General features: G+C 53.8%; 1 protein-coding gene across 3 annotated transcripts in view; it reads right to left on the bottom strand.

Annotated features, from left to right (window-relative positions):
* RBM19 (RNA binding motif protein 19) overlaps positions 1 to 15,446 on the bottom strand; it is a 52,122-nt gene extending 36,676 nt beyond the window's left edge. For 2 of the 3 annotated variants that reach the window (XM_040081153.2, XM_040081155.1), the window contains exons 1-21: positions 15,336 to 15,444; positions 14,521 to 14,703; positions 13,984 to 14,115; positions 13,733 to 13,771; positions 13,039 to 13,228; positions 11,902 to 12,164; positions 11,387 to 11,461; positions 11,069 to 11,147; positions 10,344 to 10,415; positions 9,200 to 9,400; positions 8,543 to 8,673; positions 8,054 to 8,175; positions 7,316 to 7,412; positions 6,789 to 6,899; positions 6,166 to 6,366; positions 5,299 to 5,416; positions 4,933 to 5,069; positions 3,879 to 3,939; positions 2,605 to 2,684; positions 2,162 to 2,217; positions 785 to 901 (exon numbers count right to left, since the gene is read on the bottom strand). In XM_040081153.2, coding sequence (XP_039937087.1) covers positions 785 to 901; positions 2,162 to 2,217; positions 2,605 to 2,684; positions 3,879 to 3,939; positions 4,933 to 5,069; positions 5,299 to 5,416; positions 6,166 to 6,366; positions 6,789 to 6,899; positions 7,316 to 7,412; positions 8,054 to 8,175; positions 8,543 to 8,673; positions 9,200 to 9,400; positions 10,344 to 10,415; positions 11,069 to 11,147; positions 11,387 to 11,461; positions 11,902 to 12,164; positions 13,039 to 13,228; positions 13,733 to 13,771; positions 13,984 to 14,115; positions 14,521 to 14,703; positions 15,336 to 15,371 — 2,501 coding nt within the window. In that variant the 5' untranslated portion in view covers positions 15,372 to 15,444. Of the gene's footprint in view, positions 1 to 784; positions 902 to 2,161; positions 2,218 to 2,604; positions 2,685 to 3,878; positions 3,940 to 4,932; positions 5,070 to 5,298; positions 5,417 to 6,165; positions 6,367 to 6,788; positions 6,900 to 7,315; positions 7,413 to 8,053; positions 8,176 to 8,542; positions 8,674 to 9,199; positions 9,401 to 10,343; positions 10,416 to 11,068; positions 11,148 to 11,386; positions 11,462 to 11,901; positions 12,165 to 13,038; positions 13,229 to 13,732; positions 13,772 to 13,983; positions 14,116 to 14,520; positions 14,704 to 15,335 lie in introns of all 3 variants that reach the window. The other variant, XM_040081152.1, reaches the window with a different exon arrangement.
* Positions 15,447 to 18,939: the final 3,493 nt, after the last annotated feature.

Here is an 18,939-nt window from a genome sequence, read left to right as displayed (position 1 = left end):
TGAGGAAGCTCAGCATGGGGACTGGCAGCCCAGGGCTTCTGCCTGAATGCCTCAGGGTGGAATGGAAGCAAAAACATCCAAGCTGCACAGCACAAGAAAAACCTCCTGCACTTCTCGAGGCGTCGTGGTGCTGTGACCATCGTCACACCCCTGTCCAAAAGCCAAGTCGTGCTTTGCCTTTAGTGAAATCCCTGGAATTCATCCCAAATAAGCACTGCAACACAGAGCTTTCCTCACAGCAACACAGGAACAGCATCTTCACACAAATAAAGGAGATGGAATTCCATGAACACAGGGAAACACCAACAAATCACTGCCAGGGGCTTTTCACTGCGCGGTCTGAGGAGGTTTTAAAGGGTTAAGCAGTACCTCAAATCTCCCCTTTGGAAATGCCCCAGCTGTGACTGAAGCACCCAACTCCTGCTAGGACAGGCCCACAGAGGCCACGTCCCAGCACAGCACCCTGGGGATGGGGGCTGGCAGAAAAATCCCTCCTGCAAACCCAGCAGAGCAGGGACCACGGCCTGGGGCAGTGAGCAAAACCCTCCTGCCCTGGGAGCAGTAAAGATGGTTTTCCTTTTACAAAGTTTCACTTATTCAAGATAGAACAAGGCTTAAATCACAGCACAAAAGGCTGAGGACACGCAGAACACAACAGGTGATCCCAAAATCCCTGTTTTCTTCCACAGAGACAACACAAAATTCACGATATTTACAATCTGAGAAAGACCCCGTCTGAAAATCCCAGCAGCCCCACCCCAGACCCAACAAAGCACTTTCCTACCTGAAGAGTTCCCTGATTTCCCTAACAGTGGCCTGGAAGGGGATGTTTCTGACCAGGATCTTGGAGGTTTTCTGCTTCTTGGCAGTCTGTTTCTTTCGGGCTGATTTCACAGCAGGCCTGGAAGATAACAGGAAGGGCAGGTCAAGACCACGGAGCAGCAAAGTGCCTCTGAACTGTGGCTCCCTCAGGATTTGGAATGAGGAGAATTGAGGCACCAGCTCACACTGGCATCCTCGGTTGTGACAGTGGCAACGCCACACAGGGCCCCAAGAAGGATCAGATTCCAAACGCCCTTAAATCCTGCATCTGAAAATGAATTTTTTTCCCCAGTTGAAGTCCTCATCTCCTATTTGCCACTAACTCGTGTTTTGTCACCAAATCTTGCCCTTTAATTGTCAGAATGCATTAATGAACATATTTTTTAAAATTAGCTTAACGTAAGCTAACTTTGATTCTTTTTCTTCCTGGCTTTAACAGCAAGTGAAATTTTCTACAGAGTATTAGTTTAATTTTTCTTTTTTACTTCAGGAATTGTATTGCATTTGGACATGGTCAGAATTTACCTACCACAAAAAGCAGCAGCTTATTCCATAAAGCAAAGCACTTCCCACTGCAGCCTGGATACCTGCTGAAGGGCTTTTCAAAATCAAACTGGATAAAAATGGTTTATGAAAGAATTGAAATACAAACTGCAGACACAGGGAGCTGTCAGACTGCTTGTGGACCCCAGGAACCAGATTTTCAGACAAATTTTGACATTTAACAGATATCACTTCCTGTGGGGGTTCCAGAGTGTCTGGAGGACAGTGTTCAGGTGCCAACATTCAAATACCTGGATTAATTTGCAACTTTGCAGTTAGAATGTTCTGTGCTGAGTAAGGAACTAGGAAGGAATCCCTAAAAGCTGAGGCTAATTCCAATTAAATTCACCCCCAAGTAACCAACTCCTCTGTGCCTGACTGCCCAGACAAAAGGAGGTAAATCCTAGCTTTTTTATTACTTTTTTATGGTTTTGTCTGATTTGATCAGAGTATTATTCTTGAGCTGCTGTTCTTTCAGATGAACGGGTAAAAGACTTCATTACCCAGGGAAGATTTCTCTCCAAGAAGTTTTCAAACCCCTGGGAATGTGCAGTGCTGCCTGAAGTGTCACCAAAGCAGAGGATTTTTCCTTGAGCAGGGAAGAAAATTCTGCCTGGTTCTCACTTCGGGCTCATTTTTTTTTTTCCTTTGAAGCAAAACTGACTCTGAGTAAAGCAGAGCACAGGTTGATGTGTCCAACAGCTGGAGCACTCAGGATGCAGATGGGGAAAGAAGGGAAGAAGCTCCCAAGGATTCGTGCAGCTGAAATGTTACGGAGGTGAGAGGTGAGCCTTACCTGACAGCTCTCTCTGAGAGCTTCACTTCCAGCTTATGGCCATCCACAGTGCAGCCCTGGGAGTTCAAACAAAGAAACAGCAGGGAAAAAGGGTGTAATTAATAGAAATAAAGATATAAAAGAATTGTAAGTCAAGGCAGCACTACATTAATGTGAATCAGTAATTTGTTCTGCGAGGGGATATCCGGGTCTCTGCTCCCTGCAAGGGGAAACCCCAGAAAATTCAACCCTTGTACATTTTCTGGGATTTCCACGTTGGATCAGCCCTAAGAAACACCTTCCCACCATCCTGTCCTTTTACAAACCCTCTTCCCTCCAAACCCTGGCCCATTTTAGAGGCTTCTCCACCTGCGCAGTGCAACCCAGAGCACTGCCATCCCCAGGTACACTCTGAACTGCCAGGCTCATCGCAGTCCCCGGACAGAACCGCAGGCTCAGCTCACCTGGAGCCGGCGCAGAGCTTTCTGGGCACTCTCTGGCTTCTTGTACTCCACAAATCCAAAGCCCATGGAAAGCAAAGTGCCTGTCAGGAGAGAAAGGGCACTTGTTAAGAAAGCAGTGACCGTACAAGATATAAAAACAAAGCGGGAGCAAGCACTGACTGCCAAAATTGAGGGGACAAAAGCTTAATATGCTGTGAAAAGGGCCGGCCTGTGCATGGCTGCTCCTCACGAGCACCCCTGGCTGAGTTTTTCCAGCAAGGCACTGCTCTGGTTTTGGTGCTGACGTGAAGAGGGGAATAACAGACGTTTTGCTTTGCACCGTCTCAGTGCAAGTTCCTTAAACAAAACACTGCAAAGCCACTGCTGGTCACAGTCAGGGGGAACGATCCGCTGTGGAGACAGACATTCCACAAGCTGGAGGGGCAGCTGCCACTTCCACAACAAGGGAGAGACTTCTCCTCCCTGCACAGCAAAGGTTTGACCTGCAGTCACACCACACCCCTGAGTGTATCCACAATTAAGGGACAGTTAATAACGAGGGGAGAACACAACAGCCCATTCTCAACTTCAGCACCTCAGTAGTGGCAGAGCGGGATCAGGTGCTACAAGCTCAGCCCAACCTTGGTGCTGCCTGCTCAGACCTACAGCAGAACTGGAGAATTCACTTTATTTATCTCCCAGTGGATCTGAGTTTTCAAATATCACGTGACAGGGAAGCTCTGTCAAGGGGAAATGCCACTGCAGCTCCCAGAGAGAAGCCACAGCCCCTCCAGCCAGTGCCTTAATCCAAGTCCTCAGGAAGTGAGAGCAGCCAACAACAGGCACAGCCACTCATCCCTGCAGCCTGGGGGGCTCAGGGCTGGCAGGGAGAAGGCAAACCAAGCCCACTCAGCACAGCTCTCAGCCAGGCATCCTTGAGGATGTGGCCATTTCCAGGATAACGCAGGGTTTAATCACCACGGGGCACTGGCTCCTGTCAGCCGGCATCCCACTCTCTTCTGTGATCCTGAAGGAGTTTGGCTTCTCCCATCTCAACATCTCAAGAGAAGGTCACATCTCCACAAATCCCACAATGGAGCTTAACCTTCTGACCGAACCCTGGGGGAAGGTTTGGTTGCTGCTTGCAGCCTTTTCCACGGGAACACTTCTGGAAGCACTGAGGATTTTGCCAGCAGGAACACAAATGCTCAGCCAGATGAATGCTGAAGCAATGCCACACCTGAGCCCTCAGCAACCAGCTGAGGGAAGGAATTGAACAGCAGCATCTGGAGTACCTGCTTTGTCTTTCTTCTTGGATACTGTGCAGCTCTTCAGGGCTCCCACTTTGGAAAACGTCTGCAAGGAATTTGGACACGTGATTCAGCTCCCTTTGACACAGCCTTGCAACTCAACTGCCAACGTGGCCCTCTGCCACACAGGCCCTCCTCCCCCAGCACACACCTGCCAGGCAGTGCAGCTGAGCCCTTCCTCATCAAATTATTTCTCTACAAAGACACGCACAAAGAGTTTTAAAGGCATCAAGACACGCGCTCCCAGAAATCCTCCACCACCCGAGACACGGTGCAGAGATCTGAGCTGGCTCTGGAGGAACACTCTGGATTACACGATGCCCTCAGCCAGGGAGAGGCCTTAAGGGTGGGTGGTGCCTGTGAAGTCCCTAGAGCACAGATCTTCCCAAAAATGGGGGGCCAGAGGGTGGCAAACTGTTTATTTGACTCCCTTGTAAAGCCAGAAAAAGGAGAGGGGACAAGTCCCAGCCCTGCTCTGGATATTTATTTGTCCACAGCTGGACCAGAGTCTCTGCACAGTCCCACAGGTGCAGGATTCTTGGACTATGGAGAGTGGCATTTTACACAGCTGCAAGAAGTGCCAGAGATGGGAAATCCCAGCTGCTTTTCCTTATTTTGGTATTAACACCCCACACAGCTTCAGGAGTGCCACGCTCTCTCCCACGTGCTTTGTTGAGGTGAAGCAGCACAAGGCAGCACAATGTCAGCAGAAGCTGAGAGGAAAAGCACACTCAGAAATCATCATTTATTCATTCACTGCCTCTCACATGTGAAAAAGTGGCAGAGCTGCAGCAGTGCCTGTCCCAAGCAGCAGCATCACAGAAAACATGGGAAATCAGGAATGTTAGAAGATTTCTTACTGCCTCCACCTGTCTCTAGGTGGAATTAAACCCCACCAAAGCGGTTCCAGATGCATTTGCCTTGACTGACACCTGGAGTGATGCTCCCAGTCCCAGCAGAACCCAGTGCTCTCTCACCTCCCACCAAGTCACACTGGCTGCAGCTGAAAGCCTTTAAACCCTCTGTCCTTATTGCTCACCTCCTTCAGTGTGTCTTCTGTGGTGGCAAAGTTCAGGTTTTTAATGAACAAGGTGCACCCAGGAATATTTTCTTCTTCTTCTTCCTCCTCCTCTTCTTCCTGTGCTGCTGCTTCCTCTGAATCATTTATAGATTCACCTGAAACAAGAAGAATAAACCCAACTTTGTAAGAAGCAACAAAGCCAAATTTTGGAGGAGCTGCCTGCTCAAACAGTGGGGGAGCCCCTGGGATGGGGAGAAAGGTGGTGTATTCAGGGAGGGAAAAATCAGCCCTCACAGTGGGAAGTCACCCAGACAGAACATCCTGGGGCTTGACTCAACAGCAGAGAAACACAGAGACCCACAGCAAGTCAGCCAGAGCTCTTACCTGGTTCCAGCCCTGCTTCATCCTCCTTTCCTGGAACCCCGGCTTTTCCTTTCTGAGGGGCTGGGCTGAGGAAAACCCCCATTGGAGCCCACTCCAGATACAAGGGCACATAATGAAACTGTGAAGGGAAGACAGGAGAGAAATGAGGAGTGAAGGGCATGGCCTGGAGGAAAAACTCTGCTCTCAGCTTCATCTTCACCTCAGTCTGGAACAGAAAACAGCAGTGGAAAAGCTGAGTAACCTTTTCTAGAGGCTGAACTCTGACACAAAAGGATCCAGCGTTACAGGAGCACAGCCTACACTCACTGACACAAAATGATCCAGCCTTACAGGAGCACAGCCTAAACTCACTGTCACAAAAGGATCCAGCCTTACAGGAGCACAGCCTAAACTCACTGACACAAAAGGATCCAGCTTTACAGGAGCACAGCCTAAACTCTCTGACACAAAAGGATCCAGCCTTACAGCACCACAGCCTAAACTCACTGTCACAAAAGGATCCAGCCTTACAGCACCACAGCCTAAATTCTGACACAAAAGGATCCAGCCTTACAGCACCACAGCCTGAACTCTCTGACACAAAAGGATCCAGCCTTACAGGAGCACAGCCTGCCATGGCTCACTCCTGGACTGTGAAAGGAAAAGAAGCCCTCCAGCTGTGTCACAGCCCCCTTCTCCAGCATGCTCTGCAGGCTAAGCCCTGCTCTGCTGTAGCAGGCACCTCCCTAAATCCAAAGGGCGCAGCTGGAACATCAGTGGCTCTGGGATAACACCCTTCCCACACTCCCTGTGCCCCTCTCGCTCGGAGCGAGCCCTTCTGCAGCTTCCCAGCTCACCAAGACCCCGGTGCCCAGGCAGTGCCCCCACCTTGGAGTAGGCCAGCCTGGTGAAGGCTTGCTTGGCCTCCGTGGGCTCCAGGAACTCCACGATGGCCGTGATGCCTCCCTCTGGCAGCAGCACCCGGCCCAGGCTGCCGTGTTTGCCGAAGAGCTCCTCCAGCTCCGCGGTGCTGGTGCCCGCCGGGAGGTTCTTCACCAGGATCACCGTCTTGCTCCTCTCACCAGCAGCCTGGCACAGCCAGCAGGGAAAGAAAGAATATGGGATGTAAGAGAGCAAATCCAGCGATTTCCTAAGTGGAGAGTTCAGATCCCACAGGCCGTGCTCTCCCCCTCTCCGTGTCACTCCTTTCCAAAAGGACCAAGAGCCACTTAGAAAACACTGGGAAATCCACATCCCACTACAACCACATCCCAGGGATGGAGGTGTCAGCTGCAGATCCACAGAGCTCCTTCCCTGCCTGCAGCAAGCTGCCCACCATCCTAAAGCCATCACCTTATGGATTTCACCCATCCCGAGGGCAGCTGCATTTTCAAATGGACACATCTCCTAACTCATCAGGGAGGGTTCAATCCTGCACAATGCTGAGGGTTTAACTGGCAATTTCCAGGAAAGCTGAGAACACCAGGACTAGAAGAGGTGGATCCCCTCACCTGGCTGAAGGAATCCAGGCTGACTCCGTTCTCCACGAGGAACCGGCGGATTTCCTGCACCAGCTCCGTTTCTCCCAGAGCCACTCTCACTGCCACGCTGTCTTTGCTCTCCTGCAGGCAAGAATTCAGTCACCTGCAGCTCCTGCTGCTCTCAGAAGCAAAGGGAATGTGGCAGGCAGCTCGAGGGGAAAGTGCTCCAGGCTCCTCTGGAGCTGCTGGGAATTGTGCTGTTGGAATTCAAACACACCCCACAGTGAAATGAAATTTCCAGGAAGGCTCTGAGCTTTAGGGTGTAAATTCCCACCCACTTCTAGTTATGTGGAAATGCAAATCAAGCCACACGAAAGCAGAGTGGGAAGGAAGGCTGGGGACCAAGGGATCAATAGGCTCAGGACAGCACCACAGGCCTCACCCAGGGATGCACTGAGGCTTTTCCTGTACAAGACCAGGAGGGCCCTGGTCACAAAGAAACAGGCAGGAAAGCGATGTCCCTCCCAGCCCAGCTGACCCATCACAACCCAACTCACAGCATCCAGCACTTGGCTTTTGGAAGCGTTGTACCTCTGGGCCATGGCATCAGCCACAGCGTTTGTCCCCACAAACAGCGCGTTCCAGTTGTGGGAGCTGGCAAGAGAAAACAGCCAGGGTCAGTCACGGGGCCCCTCCAGGCAACAGTCCTGGGAAAAGGCAGCTCTGAGCACCACCATGAGCAGGCAGGGGGGAGAGAGAGGGAAAGAGGGGTGGAAGATCCCTGGAGAAGGGACAGGATGGGGGAGATGTGACTGGAGAGCAGACAGGGAGCAGTGGAGGCAGCAGAGCAGCTGAAGTTCAGGTACTGCCTCAGAGGAACACACCTTTCCAACTGGTTTCCTAAAGCCACAAACCCCATGCAAGCAAGGCTGCACCCTTTTCCCTTCAAGACAGGAAAGATCAGCCACTTCTCTCAAACAGATTTGTCACACAGCAAGGAAAAGCTTCTACAAGCTTCAGAACTACAGGTGGCCAAGCAGAGGAGAAAGGCCCAACTGCTCTGAAACCACACCCCCAGGAAGAATTACAGGACCAGACTAACTCTTATTAGAGAAATAACTCATACCAAAGCTGTTCAAACCCCCCTGCTCACTGAGCTGCTGGGGCAGAGGAGTGAGGCAGGTAAGAGAGAAAGGAAACAGAGCTGCACAGCAAACGCTCCATCAACTGTGGGAAACTCTAGATCCCACATGCATTTCTGCCACTTCCTGGCAATCTGGCAGCTTGTGCTGTACCTGGCACTGTTGGCTTTGTCCTTGGCCTCTTTGTGCTTCTTGTAGGAGGAAGACTCTTCTGCATCGCCATCTTCTATTTTCTCCTTTTTGATCGTGGAGGGTAGAAGATGCATCATTCTGCCCTGCAAGACAGGAAGAAGAGGTCCAGCAGCTCTGGAATAATCCAGAGACATCCACGTGGAGGAAATTTCCTGGCACCTTTCCTAGTCAGACAGCCTTGGTGGAAGGAGGGGATTTTCCTTCCAGAAGGAGCCACAGCTGCAAGTGAAAGTGGCCACACAGCACCAGACAGACTCAGAGCTCCCTCCCCACCTCTCCCAGGATTTTGGTGTCTGCAAAGCTGTTCAAACCAAGGTACTCTACCAAAAAAATCTGCAGGAGAGCCTCAACCTTCATAACAAAGCCCAGGAGCAAACTCTCAGCCACATTCCCAACAACCATTCCCACCAGCTGCAGCACAAAGCCCAGGAAAAGCATCAGCTGCTATACCTGGAACACCTGCCCATCCAGCTCTGCCAGGGCCTTCACAGCGTGCTCAGGGATCATGTAGGTGATGAAAGCAAATCCTTTGGGTTTCTTGGTGAGTTTGTCTATGGGGAAGTGGATCTCCGAGAGGGGTCCTGCAGGAGGCAAGGCACAGCTCTGAACTGGCACCTCCCAGACACAACCAGGGATGAGAGGAGCAGCTCTGGATGCTGGTGAGCCACCAGCCTGGGCCAGGAGCTGCAGAGGGACGAGGCAGGCCCAGCACAAGCACCCCAAGTCCAGGCGTGGCAGCTCATGGGCTCTGGCAGGTGACACAAACCAGGCAAGCTCTGAGCAGCTGCCTTCACCTTCAGTCAGGGATAAAGACTTCCACAGCCTCGCCCTCTCTGCCCCAGGATCCCAAGATAACCTTTAACATGTTTAATATGGAGGCAGAGAAGGGAAACTTCCACTTACACCCCAGGTTTGGAAAAGTGGACCTCAAGGATTCGCCCCTAACCTGCAGAGAGGCTCCTGCCAAGCAGGCTCACATTATCACACCAGAGAATAAAAGATGACGGGAGCTGGGCCGTGTCCAAGAGATGTGGGACACGGAGCTTTGTCCATTCCCACCCAGCAGGAAAACCTCTGCACAAAGGAAAGCCCCACGCAAACACTCACCATACTTCGAAAAGACCTTCTCCAAGTCCTCCTCGGTGCTGGTGAAAGGCAGATTCCTGACAAAGAGTCTCCCTGACTCAGACAAGTCCTCTTCCTCCTCATCGTCCCTCAGCCTCCTTTGCCAGGGCTGGTGATCAGGTTTGGCTGGAACGGTTTCTTTTGTGGTGTTCCTGCAGCGCAAAATCTCCACACAGCGTCCACCTGATCCCCAAAGAACACAGAGGGAACGCTGGGCGCCTCCCAAGGCCACCAGCAAACAACAGCCACGTGCAGGTGATGCCTTGGGAGGCCACCTGCAACAGTGCTAATGGAATAAAGCAGGTATTTAATAAAAGGCCTTCAAAGGATGCACCTTGGGCAGTACAAGAGCCTGGCCACAGCTGCACCCGTGATGGACACAGGGTCACGAGTTTTGACACTTTTATAGATTTTGGTCCATTTACATATCGGGGTTAATTGTCCAATTACAGCTTCAGGTTATGAAATCCCATCCTCCCAGTTTGCTCTCCTCAATTCCCTGTTGTCTGCACTTTTTGGGCCTGAAGCTGCAATGGTGTTTTGTCTGAACTGTGAGGAGAACTTGCTAACACTCTATATGAAGTTCAGAGTTATACACTAATGCAGTACAAAATCTGGAAAATATGAAAGCTACAACATCACAGAGAGCCCAGGGTTAGGCCCAATTGCAGCCCCACAGGCTCTGAGCAGGACTCAGAGATAAGGGGAAGGTGGGGGCTGTAAGAGTCAGTCTTCATAAAAATCAGGGTATCAACACCAGCCCCCTTCCCTTTCAGAGAGCCCCAGCCTGTCTGTGCCAGCCTAATCCAAGCAGCCATTCCCATTCTGCACACAACATCTGCAAACAGAATTTCACAAGCTCCTCCAAGGGTTAGGCCAAGCCCAGGGCTCTGTACAGCCTGTCTGTACAAAGCTGGACTCGAGCTGCGTTGTTTTTATCCCAACTAGAACACGGCAAAACGCCAGGGCCCCAAAACCCCACTCCTATCAGAGCACCTGGTTTATCCTAAGGAACAACCCCTCCATCTGCCTGGGAAAAACTCCAATCACAGGAGCTGCTTGTGCAGGGAGCACTCGAGCAGCTGAGCTCCCACGGCCGGAACGAGGAGGAACAAACAGCCCTTACCCAGGAATTCTTTCTTCCGCTTCAAGGCCCTTTGCATTTCTGCTTCACTCTTCAAGTCAACAAAGATGTAACCTTGGAGGAAGGCAAGGTTCAACTGAGCATCATGTGGGGAACACACACAGCCACTAATTGGGTAATTAAGGGTGAATTGGGCTTGCTTTAATATAGATTCCTATAGATAGAGCATTCAGCTCCCATGAAAAGTTTCAATCCAGCCTGGAAATGGCCATGTCAGACTGGAAGGCTGCCTTTTCAAAGCTCATTCTCTAGATACAAACCAAAATAACTTGACTTAGCAGCTGGATGAGGCTTTCACAGGTGCCTCTGAGAGCAAATAAAAGGTGCATCTGTTGTTGGACTAAAGGAAAAGGGCACACAGCAAAGCTCCAAGGACCTGCTCACACAAATCAGCACCGTGCCCCGGGCTGCTGCAGCTATCCCAGAGGAACAGGCTTTTCCTTGGCATGGTTTGGGGTGTTTAGAATAAAGTTCTGGATGCAGCTCAATAAAGAAGGGCTCCTGCTGTTACTCTTAAGGGAGCACAGCCAACATTACTCTGCCCACGGCATCCTGTGGGCAGCAAGTAGGGCAGGAGAGCTGCAAAGTCACTGAAAGGTCTTGAAAAATCAGGCCACGAGCAGGAACTGGAGACTGAAAGAGCAGAGGGGTGATCAAGAGATCCCCTAAATCATAGAGCCTACCCCCCTTCCACACACAGCTCTCACCTGAATTCTTCCCCTGGGCCTTTTGTCCCATCCGGATCGCCACTGGCTTTAGAGGGAAGAAAAACTCCCGAATTTTTTGCTGCAGGAAGAATTAGAATTGTTTGAACAAGTTCTCAGACACAGGAAGCAGCAAGTTGCAGGCTTAGGTTTTTATATATAAAACACCCCGCCCAACAAACAGATCTCTGCACAATTCAGAAATTCCCCTCATCACCCACACAACCCTCCAAGGAGTGAAAAGTTTCTGCAAGCATCTCGCAGAGGTACAACCCTGAGCCACCCCTGAGCCTCCCTCCCCGGCTGGGAAACCAAACTTGCCTCGGTGATGTTCGAGGGGGCCCCACGAAGTCTCACTGTGAAGGGAGTGCTGCCTTCCCCTGAGCTGCCCTGGCTCTGCACGGGAGGGGCAAGAAAAGGGAGAAAAAGCTGAATGAAAGGACAAAAATCACAGCACAACCAGCTGGGCTTGGCCAGCAAACAGGATGCTGAAGAGCGGGAGGGGATATCAGGAGATTCCCACAGCTGCTGCGGCAGCCTTGGGCAGGAGGTGCCAGCCACGAAAAACTGAGTTCTGCTGTTTCCAGGACAGCATTTCCTGGGAAAAAAAAAACCCTCTGAAAAGGGCACTAGCAGCACTTACCTGGAAGCCTCATCTTTGGGAATTTAGTCAGCCCTGAGGAGATTCAACAAAAATTGTAAATGGGTCACGCCAGGAGTGCCACGAAAGCCGGTACCAGCGGGCCCTGCAGCCCTCCCAGGCTGTCAGCTCGCCCCTGCAGGGACTGACAGACTCCTGCTGCTCCAAAGAAGACAGGAAACTACTCCAGCTGTACCTCCAGTGTGGATCCTTTCTTCTTCTTCTTCCCCGCTGGTGCTTTTTGCTCTGCTTGTTGGGCTTTTGGCTTCCCCCTCTTCTCTGGGTGGGTTTCTGCAATTCCTGAATCCTCCCCAGTCTCACTTTCCTCTTCCTCCTCCTCACTCTCTGTTTCTTCCTCTGTACTGGATGAGGAAGAAGAATCTTCCACCACTTTAGATTTCAGGTAATCCATATCTGAGAGGTCTTTGCTGGTAGCTGCCCTCTTCCCTTCCTTCTTTCCTGGCAGACAGGAGAGAGCAGGGAAGTTTTTTCACACAGATGCTGCTGCTCTTCCCCCAGGCCAGGAAAAAGCTGAGAACTGACACAATCACCTCCTTATCCTCTACCTTTTCCATGGGAAAGTCTTGAGAACAGCAGAGAAATTTCATCTTGGCATTTCCAGACTGACAGCCTGGACTTCAAAGCAAGAGTTCATGTATAGGAAAGGGTTTGAGGTACTCCAGGGTGAAGTATTTTGTCACAATTTTAACCAAAAACTCCAAACAGACCTCAGAGAGGGGTTTGATGTGTATAGTTTTACAGGGAAAAGCACACAATCACACCTGCACTTGAGCTGCCCAAGGAGGAATGAGGAGCAGCAGGGAAAACAGCACTCACTCCACCAGAGCAGCCTATGGAAACCCCATGGAGGGAGGGAGAAGAGCTCCAAATCTACACCCATCCCTGCTGCAGGGACACTGGATTCTCAAATACACACACCAGACTTGTGAGTCTTCACAAGTGAACCCACCACTCCAGATTTCCTCTCAGGAGCCAAGATACTGAACCCTGGCAGGCCCAGTTTCCAGAAACATGCATCAAAGGCAGAGCAGACAAGTTCACAGACACCCAGGGGTCCCTAAACAACAGAAACCACATCCAGCCCTGGGAATCCTGGAGATGGAAGGGGCGGCAAGGAGGAAAGCTGCAGATGTTTGCCCTGTTACTCCTCCCCAGTGCCCCAGGGAAAGCACAAATGCCACCCCCAGCAGCAGGCACTGCATTTGCCACGCTTCCCCAAAGTGGGCAGACACTCCCAGCACACAGGAAGGGGAGACCCCATCCTGCTGGTGACAGTCCTGTCACTGTCACAGACAAGCAAAGGCTCGGGTACCTTCAGTCTCCTCCTCATCCCCAGCATCGCTCAGCTCCTCAGACTCCTCTGAATCGAAGTTCAGGTAATCAGCTGCTGCTGATTTCCCCTTCTTAGGCTCCCCTGCCAAAGTGTCATTAGCCCAAGTGGCCACCTGGGACCGCTTCTGGTGAACCACCAAGAACTCCTGGAATGTTTTATCTTCCTCCAGCTGTGGGGGAAAAAATTAAAAAATAGATAAGCTGTGAAGAGAGACTCATAGTGAATCTGAAATCCAAGATATCACCTCATTTCCAGCAGTGTAAAACCAGAAATCCCTTCAGAGGAGCTCAGTTTATACTGACAGTGTGATTAAAGTCTTCTCAAGGTGTCTGACTCCTACTCTTGTTTTATAATTGGTGTTTAGAAAGTACTTTAAAGAGGAAAACAAAACAATTTAAAAGAGAACCAGACGAGTTCAATGTGACAAAACTCGCAGATGGTCAAACCCCTGAACTGGTGAAACAGAACTGGCCTGATGCAGTGTGTGCTCACAGGACCATTAAAAAGTTGGATCCCAGTGTTGGGGTTGTTAAAATGATTTTTTTACAATAGAACTGGGCAGTCCCAGTCTGAGTGAAGAGCATGGGAAGTGGGACAGAAAGGAAATATTCTGCAGCAAGAATGCAGGGACAGCAATCCAACCTCAACATCTCAACATCCAACCTCAACTCACCTCCTTCAGGTTATCCACTGGATCTTTCTTCTTTTTATGCTTGAGGGAAAAAAAAACAAACCCAGAAAGGTTTATTAGAAGCACAGGCAATTCCAGGTAACCCAAGAGCACAGGGAACAGAGATCCTGGGGCAGAAAACACCAGGATTCCAAGATGTGCTGTCCCAACTGCTTTATCCCCTTCCCCAGAGCCCAGGCCTCCCTGCTCTGGCACCGACACATCAGAGCCTCCAGCAATCAGGCAAGACTCACCTTCTTTGTGCCTGCAGGAGCTGCACTCGCCAGGGAGTCCTTGGTCTGCTTTTCTGGGGTAGGGGCCTTCTGAGAGTGCTTACTCCAGGCTTTGGGTTTTGTAGGGTCACCAAAAGACTTGCACAGCTCCACCTGGAATGAGTCAGGGCTTTCATTAAACACGTGCTCAAGAGCCGGAGCTGGAACTGCTGGTACAGGAGTTACTGTAACCCTGATGGGATGCAGGTGATTGTTTTAAAAGCACAGAGCTACACCGTCAGTCACTGTGGGAAAGGCAGGGGTGGACAGGCACAGAACCCCAGCACAGCCTGGACTGCCTTAAAGTGCCACCCCTGCCATGGCAGGGACACCTCCCACTGTCCCAGGCTGCTCCAAACCCTGTCCAACCTGGCCTTGGGCACTGCCAGGGATCCAGGGGCAGCCACAGCTGCTCTGGGCACCCTGTGCCGGGGCCTGCCCACCCTGCCAGGGAACAATCTCCTCCTAAGACCCCATTCCTTAAGAATCTCAGGGAGATCTGCTCAGGGACCAGCTCACCGTGACTCTGGAGGTGTCTATGAAGCTTTTGTTGAAGTGGTTCAGGGCAGTTTGAGCCTCATCCTCAGACCTGTAGCCAATGAAGCCGAATTTCCGGAACCTCCCATCCTTGGTGTACTTCAGGCAGCAATCAGTGAGCGTGCCAAAGGCGGCAAAGAGCTTCCTGAAGCGCTCCTCCTTCATCTGGGAAACGAGGGAGGGCAGCAGGAGGGGAAATCAGCCCACAGAGGCTCTGAGGACAACTCCAGCCCAACACGTTCTGTCTCAAGGGGTTCTGGAAGGCTGCGGGAGCCACACCGTGATCCAAACCCCTCCCTCAGCCACCAAACCCGCTCATCTTCCGCACGGATCCGCACGAGGGGATGGGGAACGGGGCGGGATCCTGCTGGGCACGGCAGCACCAGGGGCACCTGCACCCAACTCCCGGACAGCGAGGGAGGCGCGGGGAGCACTACATCCGCGGAGGGGCCGCCACCTGCCCAGCCCAGGCCTCTCGTCCTGCTCCCCGCGCCTCCCTGAGCCCCCCGGGAGCTCTCCCACCAGCCTCCCCCCGCAGTGTCCCCGTGTTCCCCATCCCAGCACTGACCGCGACTCTTTATCCTCTCACAGCCCCCTCCCTCCGGACATCTCGCCGCTCCTCCTCCAAAACCTCATCCTCCCACCACTCCAAACCTTTCCCCCCGGGGGCTGTCCCGCACTCCCCCATCCCCACCGCACGCTTCCCTCCCTGCCCGGCATCCCCCCGCAGCGTCCCCTCAGACACATCCTAGGCCCGGCACGCCCCCTGCGGCCATGCCACCGCACCGACGCCTCACCCCATTGGGGAGATTCTTCACGATAAGCCGCGACATGGCAGCGACAGACGGCACGGAGGGAACGCTCAGCGCCGCGCACGCCGCACCGCGGGCGCCGCCATCTTCCCCGGGTCACGTGACGCGGCTGGCGGCACCGCGCATGCGCGCGGCGGGACCCGGATGTTGGTCCTTAGCAACGGCCCCTTAGCAACGGGGCCTGCGGGGCCGGGGCCGCGGGGGCGTCCTGGGGCGCCGGGACAGGGAGGGCGGGCACGGGAGCGGAGCACGGGCAGGATGAGGACGGGATGAGCACCCCCGGGTTTCCCCGCAGAGCGCGGCTGCACTCCCCGGCCGGTCCGCGCTGCTCGACAGGGCCGCAGGAGGGAGCTCCGCGCCCGCCGCTCCCGGCTCCGGGCGGCCACTGGGCCAAAGTCCCTCCAGAGATGGAGGGATGGCGCTGAGTGCCTCGATGTCACACCCGAAAGTCATGCGAGACGAGGAGGGAAGGGGGGCGGAGGGTTTGGTCCAGGGAAAGTCTGGATCCCTGGATGTTTTCAAGGTGCCAGGTTGGACAGGGCTTGGAGCGAACTGGGATAGTGGAAGGTGTGAATAGAGGATGAAATGAGATGGTCTTTAAGGTCCCTTCAAATCCAAACCATTCTGTGATTCTATGAAGAAAAGTGGCTTCCCTCCCAGGGACGGCTGAATAACCCCGCAGCCAGAGGATGTTGTGTTGTGAGAGCTCCAAGGGATAAAAGAGAGCAAAAGTCACAGAATAAAAAAATCCCTTGAGGGCTGCTAAACAGTGCAGGTCCTTTCCTACCTGAACATCCGCCTACAGCTTCCTCATGAGGGGCTGGGACCCCAGGGAACGGCTAGAGCTGTGCCAGGGGAAAATTAGGTTGGATATCAGGAAAAGGCTTTTAACCCAGAGGGGGACCAGGAGTTGGACTCTGTGATCCTTGTGGGTCCCTTCCAGCTCAGGATATTTTATGACCCATGGCTGGAGGCTGAGCAGAACTGTTTTTCAAGCATCTGCTCCTGCTCACAGCCCCTCAGCCCTGCTCTGCCTGTGTTACACGAGCCAGAAATCCAACTTTACACCTTTATTCGCAGAGGAAGATGCTCGGGACAGCTCTGAGCTTCAGCGCCAGCCCTCACCACTCTCCCCACGGTTTGGAGTCACCTCGGAGCAATTCCACTCCCCTCACACCATCTCCTGATGCCCTTTGGTCCAGCTGGCTGAGCCCATCCCAAAGGCTGGAGGCAGGGACAGGGCAGGAACTGTCAGGGGGAGAGAACCCCAACCCAGCTGTGTGTCCTGGCAGGACTGGGGTGCAGCCCCTGCGCTCCCAGGGGTGAGCAGCCGGGGAAACGCATTTCCAGGGGGGCAGAGCAGAGCCAGTGGCCAGGCTCAGGGCAGGCAGGAGAGAGCGGGATGCTCTGGGAGCGCCATCGGTGCCCTGCTCAGAGGGACAGCGCACAGCACACCCCCTGTCACCCCACAGCTCTGACTGCGGCTCCCAGGGCAGCTGCTCCTTTGTCCCCTCACCGAGGTGTCCCTGAGGTGTCACGGCACAGCCACCCGGCTCCCTCCCCCCTCGCCCTCTGCTCCTGCCTCGTCCTTGGCCGGGCTGTCAGGGCTGTCACTCGGGATGAGGGCTGGCACCGATGCTCACGCCATCACTAACGCATCCAGACCTTGCCCTTGTCACCGCCGTCCTCTCCGAGACGCTTGTCCCCCGTGTCCCTCCCCGTGTCCTGCTCACCCTCTGCGTGCAGCCGGCAGCGGTGCCCAGCTCCTGCCCCCTCCATCCCGGCGCTGCCCCTGCCTGTTCCCGTTCCTGTTCCTGAGCGGCTGGGTGGGGATGGAGCCTGCCTGTGCCACCCCTTCTGCTCCGTGCAGGCCCTCAGCTCCCACCACAGTGCCCCTGGGGCTGCCGTTTGCCTCCTCATTGGCTTTGCTGCAATCCGGGGGGATTTCGCCCGGGTGGGAGCTTGGCCCCAGTGCTCAGGTGCTACGGGCGTGACCCCTAAGGATGCCTGGGAGCAGAAGGAGCCTCTTCTCCAGCGGGGTTTGGGGGAGACTGGGACAGGTACCCGCTGACTCTTCATTCCAGTGGCCATGCAGGAACGTGGGCTTGGCAGAATCCATGGAAATGTTCAGCTCTGCCAGTCTCACTTAATTGAAAACAACCAATTTTGTCCCTCCCCAGATGCAAAGCTTCAGTACAGAAGCACGAGGTTTACACACACCCACTTCAGATTTGATCTCCTTGTGGCTTCTGCTTCTCGGGGTGGGTCAAGATTTTAAGTTTGCGAACGTAAGACTGGGAACATCCTTTCTCTGGAAAACCGGGGATTCGAAGGGGATCAGAGAGAGAAGAGAGTTGCCCCTTCAGCAGGTGCTTGTGCTGCACCATGGAAGGTCCTTCCCCACGGCAGGCTCAGCTCCAACCTGAGATCCCAGCCCGAGGGAAACGGAGGCCCTGTCCGGAGAAGGCTCAAAGAACATTTTGGAAAACTCCCAGTGCTTGAATGGCTGCTCTGGAAATCATCCTTAACCCTTCTGCTGCTGGCACAGAGCACGGGCAGGGGACAGAGCAGGCACCACAGAGCCACTGTGCATGATGGCTCACCGGAGACAGGGCAAGAGTCAAAATAAATTATTTGGGATGATTTTTTCCCATGGAAACTATTGTCTTTGATGATGTCAGTGTGAGACACTCCGTGTCCCAGCGTCACTGTGTGTCACCTGTCCCCACAGCAGCGCTGGGATGCGTGCAGGTGGCCAGGTGGAGCTGGGCTGTGCCCAGGCTTTGTTTCCTGAACTGGCTGAGAGCAGCAAGAGGCAGAGGGTGACTGGGAGGTGACAGGCCCAGCAAAGGTGACACAGCCCCTCAAGCCATGTGCTGCCCGAAGAGAGCCCCGTGTTTGTCTGCCGCCCCCCACTCCGTGTCGGGGTGCCCACAGACTGGTGGCAGGGCCCAGGTGATGCCTGTCCCTTCTCCCTCACTCTCCAGCTCCATGCTGGGCACAGCGGGGCACTCACGGTGCCACCAGCCAGGGAGGAGGGCCAGGACGAGGTCCCTGGATGGGCTCCTGCCAGGGGAGCTGTTAGAGCACATGCCCAGCCCCTCATCCAGCCATGCCCAGCGCCAGAGCAGGGCCCAGCTGGCTGTATGAGTGTACTGAGGTGGTGCTGTTATGGGCTGCCTGCAGCTGAACTTTGCAAAGCAGGGGACCACGGCGTCAGGGCCATCTCTCTGTGGGGAGAGGCAGGCGTGGGCAGAGGCACAAAGGGTCGTTGTGCTCCCTTTGGGGTGTGAGGGCACCGGGGAAAAGGTGCTGCCGCAGAGCCTGGCTGCCCCGGGGTATGAGAGGGCAGAGGGCAGATGCAAAGGCTGCTGTGGTGTTTGCAGATGTGCTCCTCTTGCTCCGCGGCCCCCGCAGTGTCCAAAGGGGCACCGGAGGTTTCCCCTGACTTCTCCAGGTGCCACTCATGCCGTGCCAGGCGGGCAGAGCTGTGACCCCGAGCCAGAGCAGCCGCTGTGGTGGGTGTCCTGCACCGGACAGCCCTGGCACTGCCAGCCCTGCCCAGAAGGACGAGCACAGCCCCGGGGTG

The sequence above is a fragment of the Hirundo rustica genome, chromosome 17, assembly GCF_015227805.2.
Source record: "Hirundo rustica isolate bHirRus1 chromosome 17, bHirRus1.pri.v3, whole genome shotgun sequence".
Classification (NCBI taxonomy): Eukaryota; Metazoa; Chordata; class Aves; order Passeriformes; family Hirundinidae; genus Hirundo; species Hirundo rustica.
This window is presented reverse-complemented; position numbering and strand designations above follow the sequence as displayed.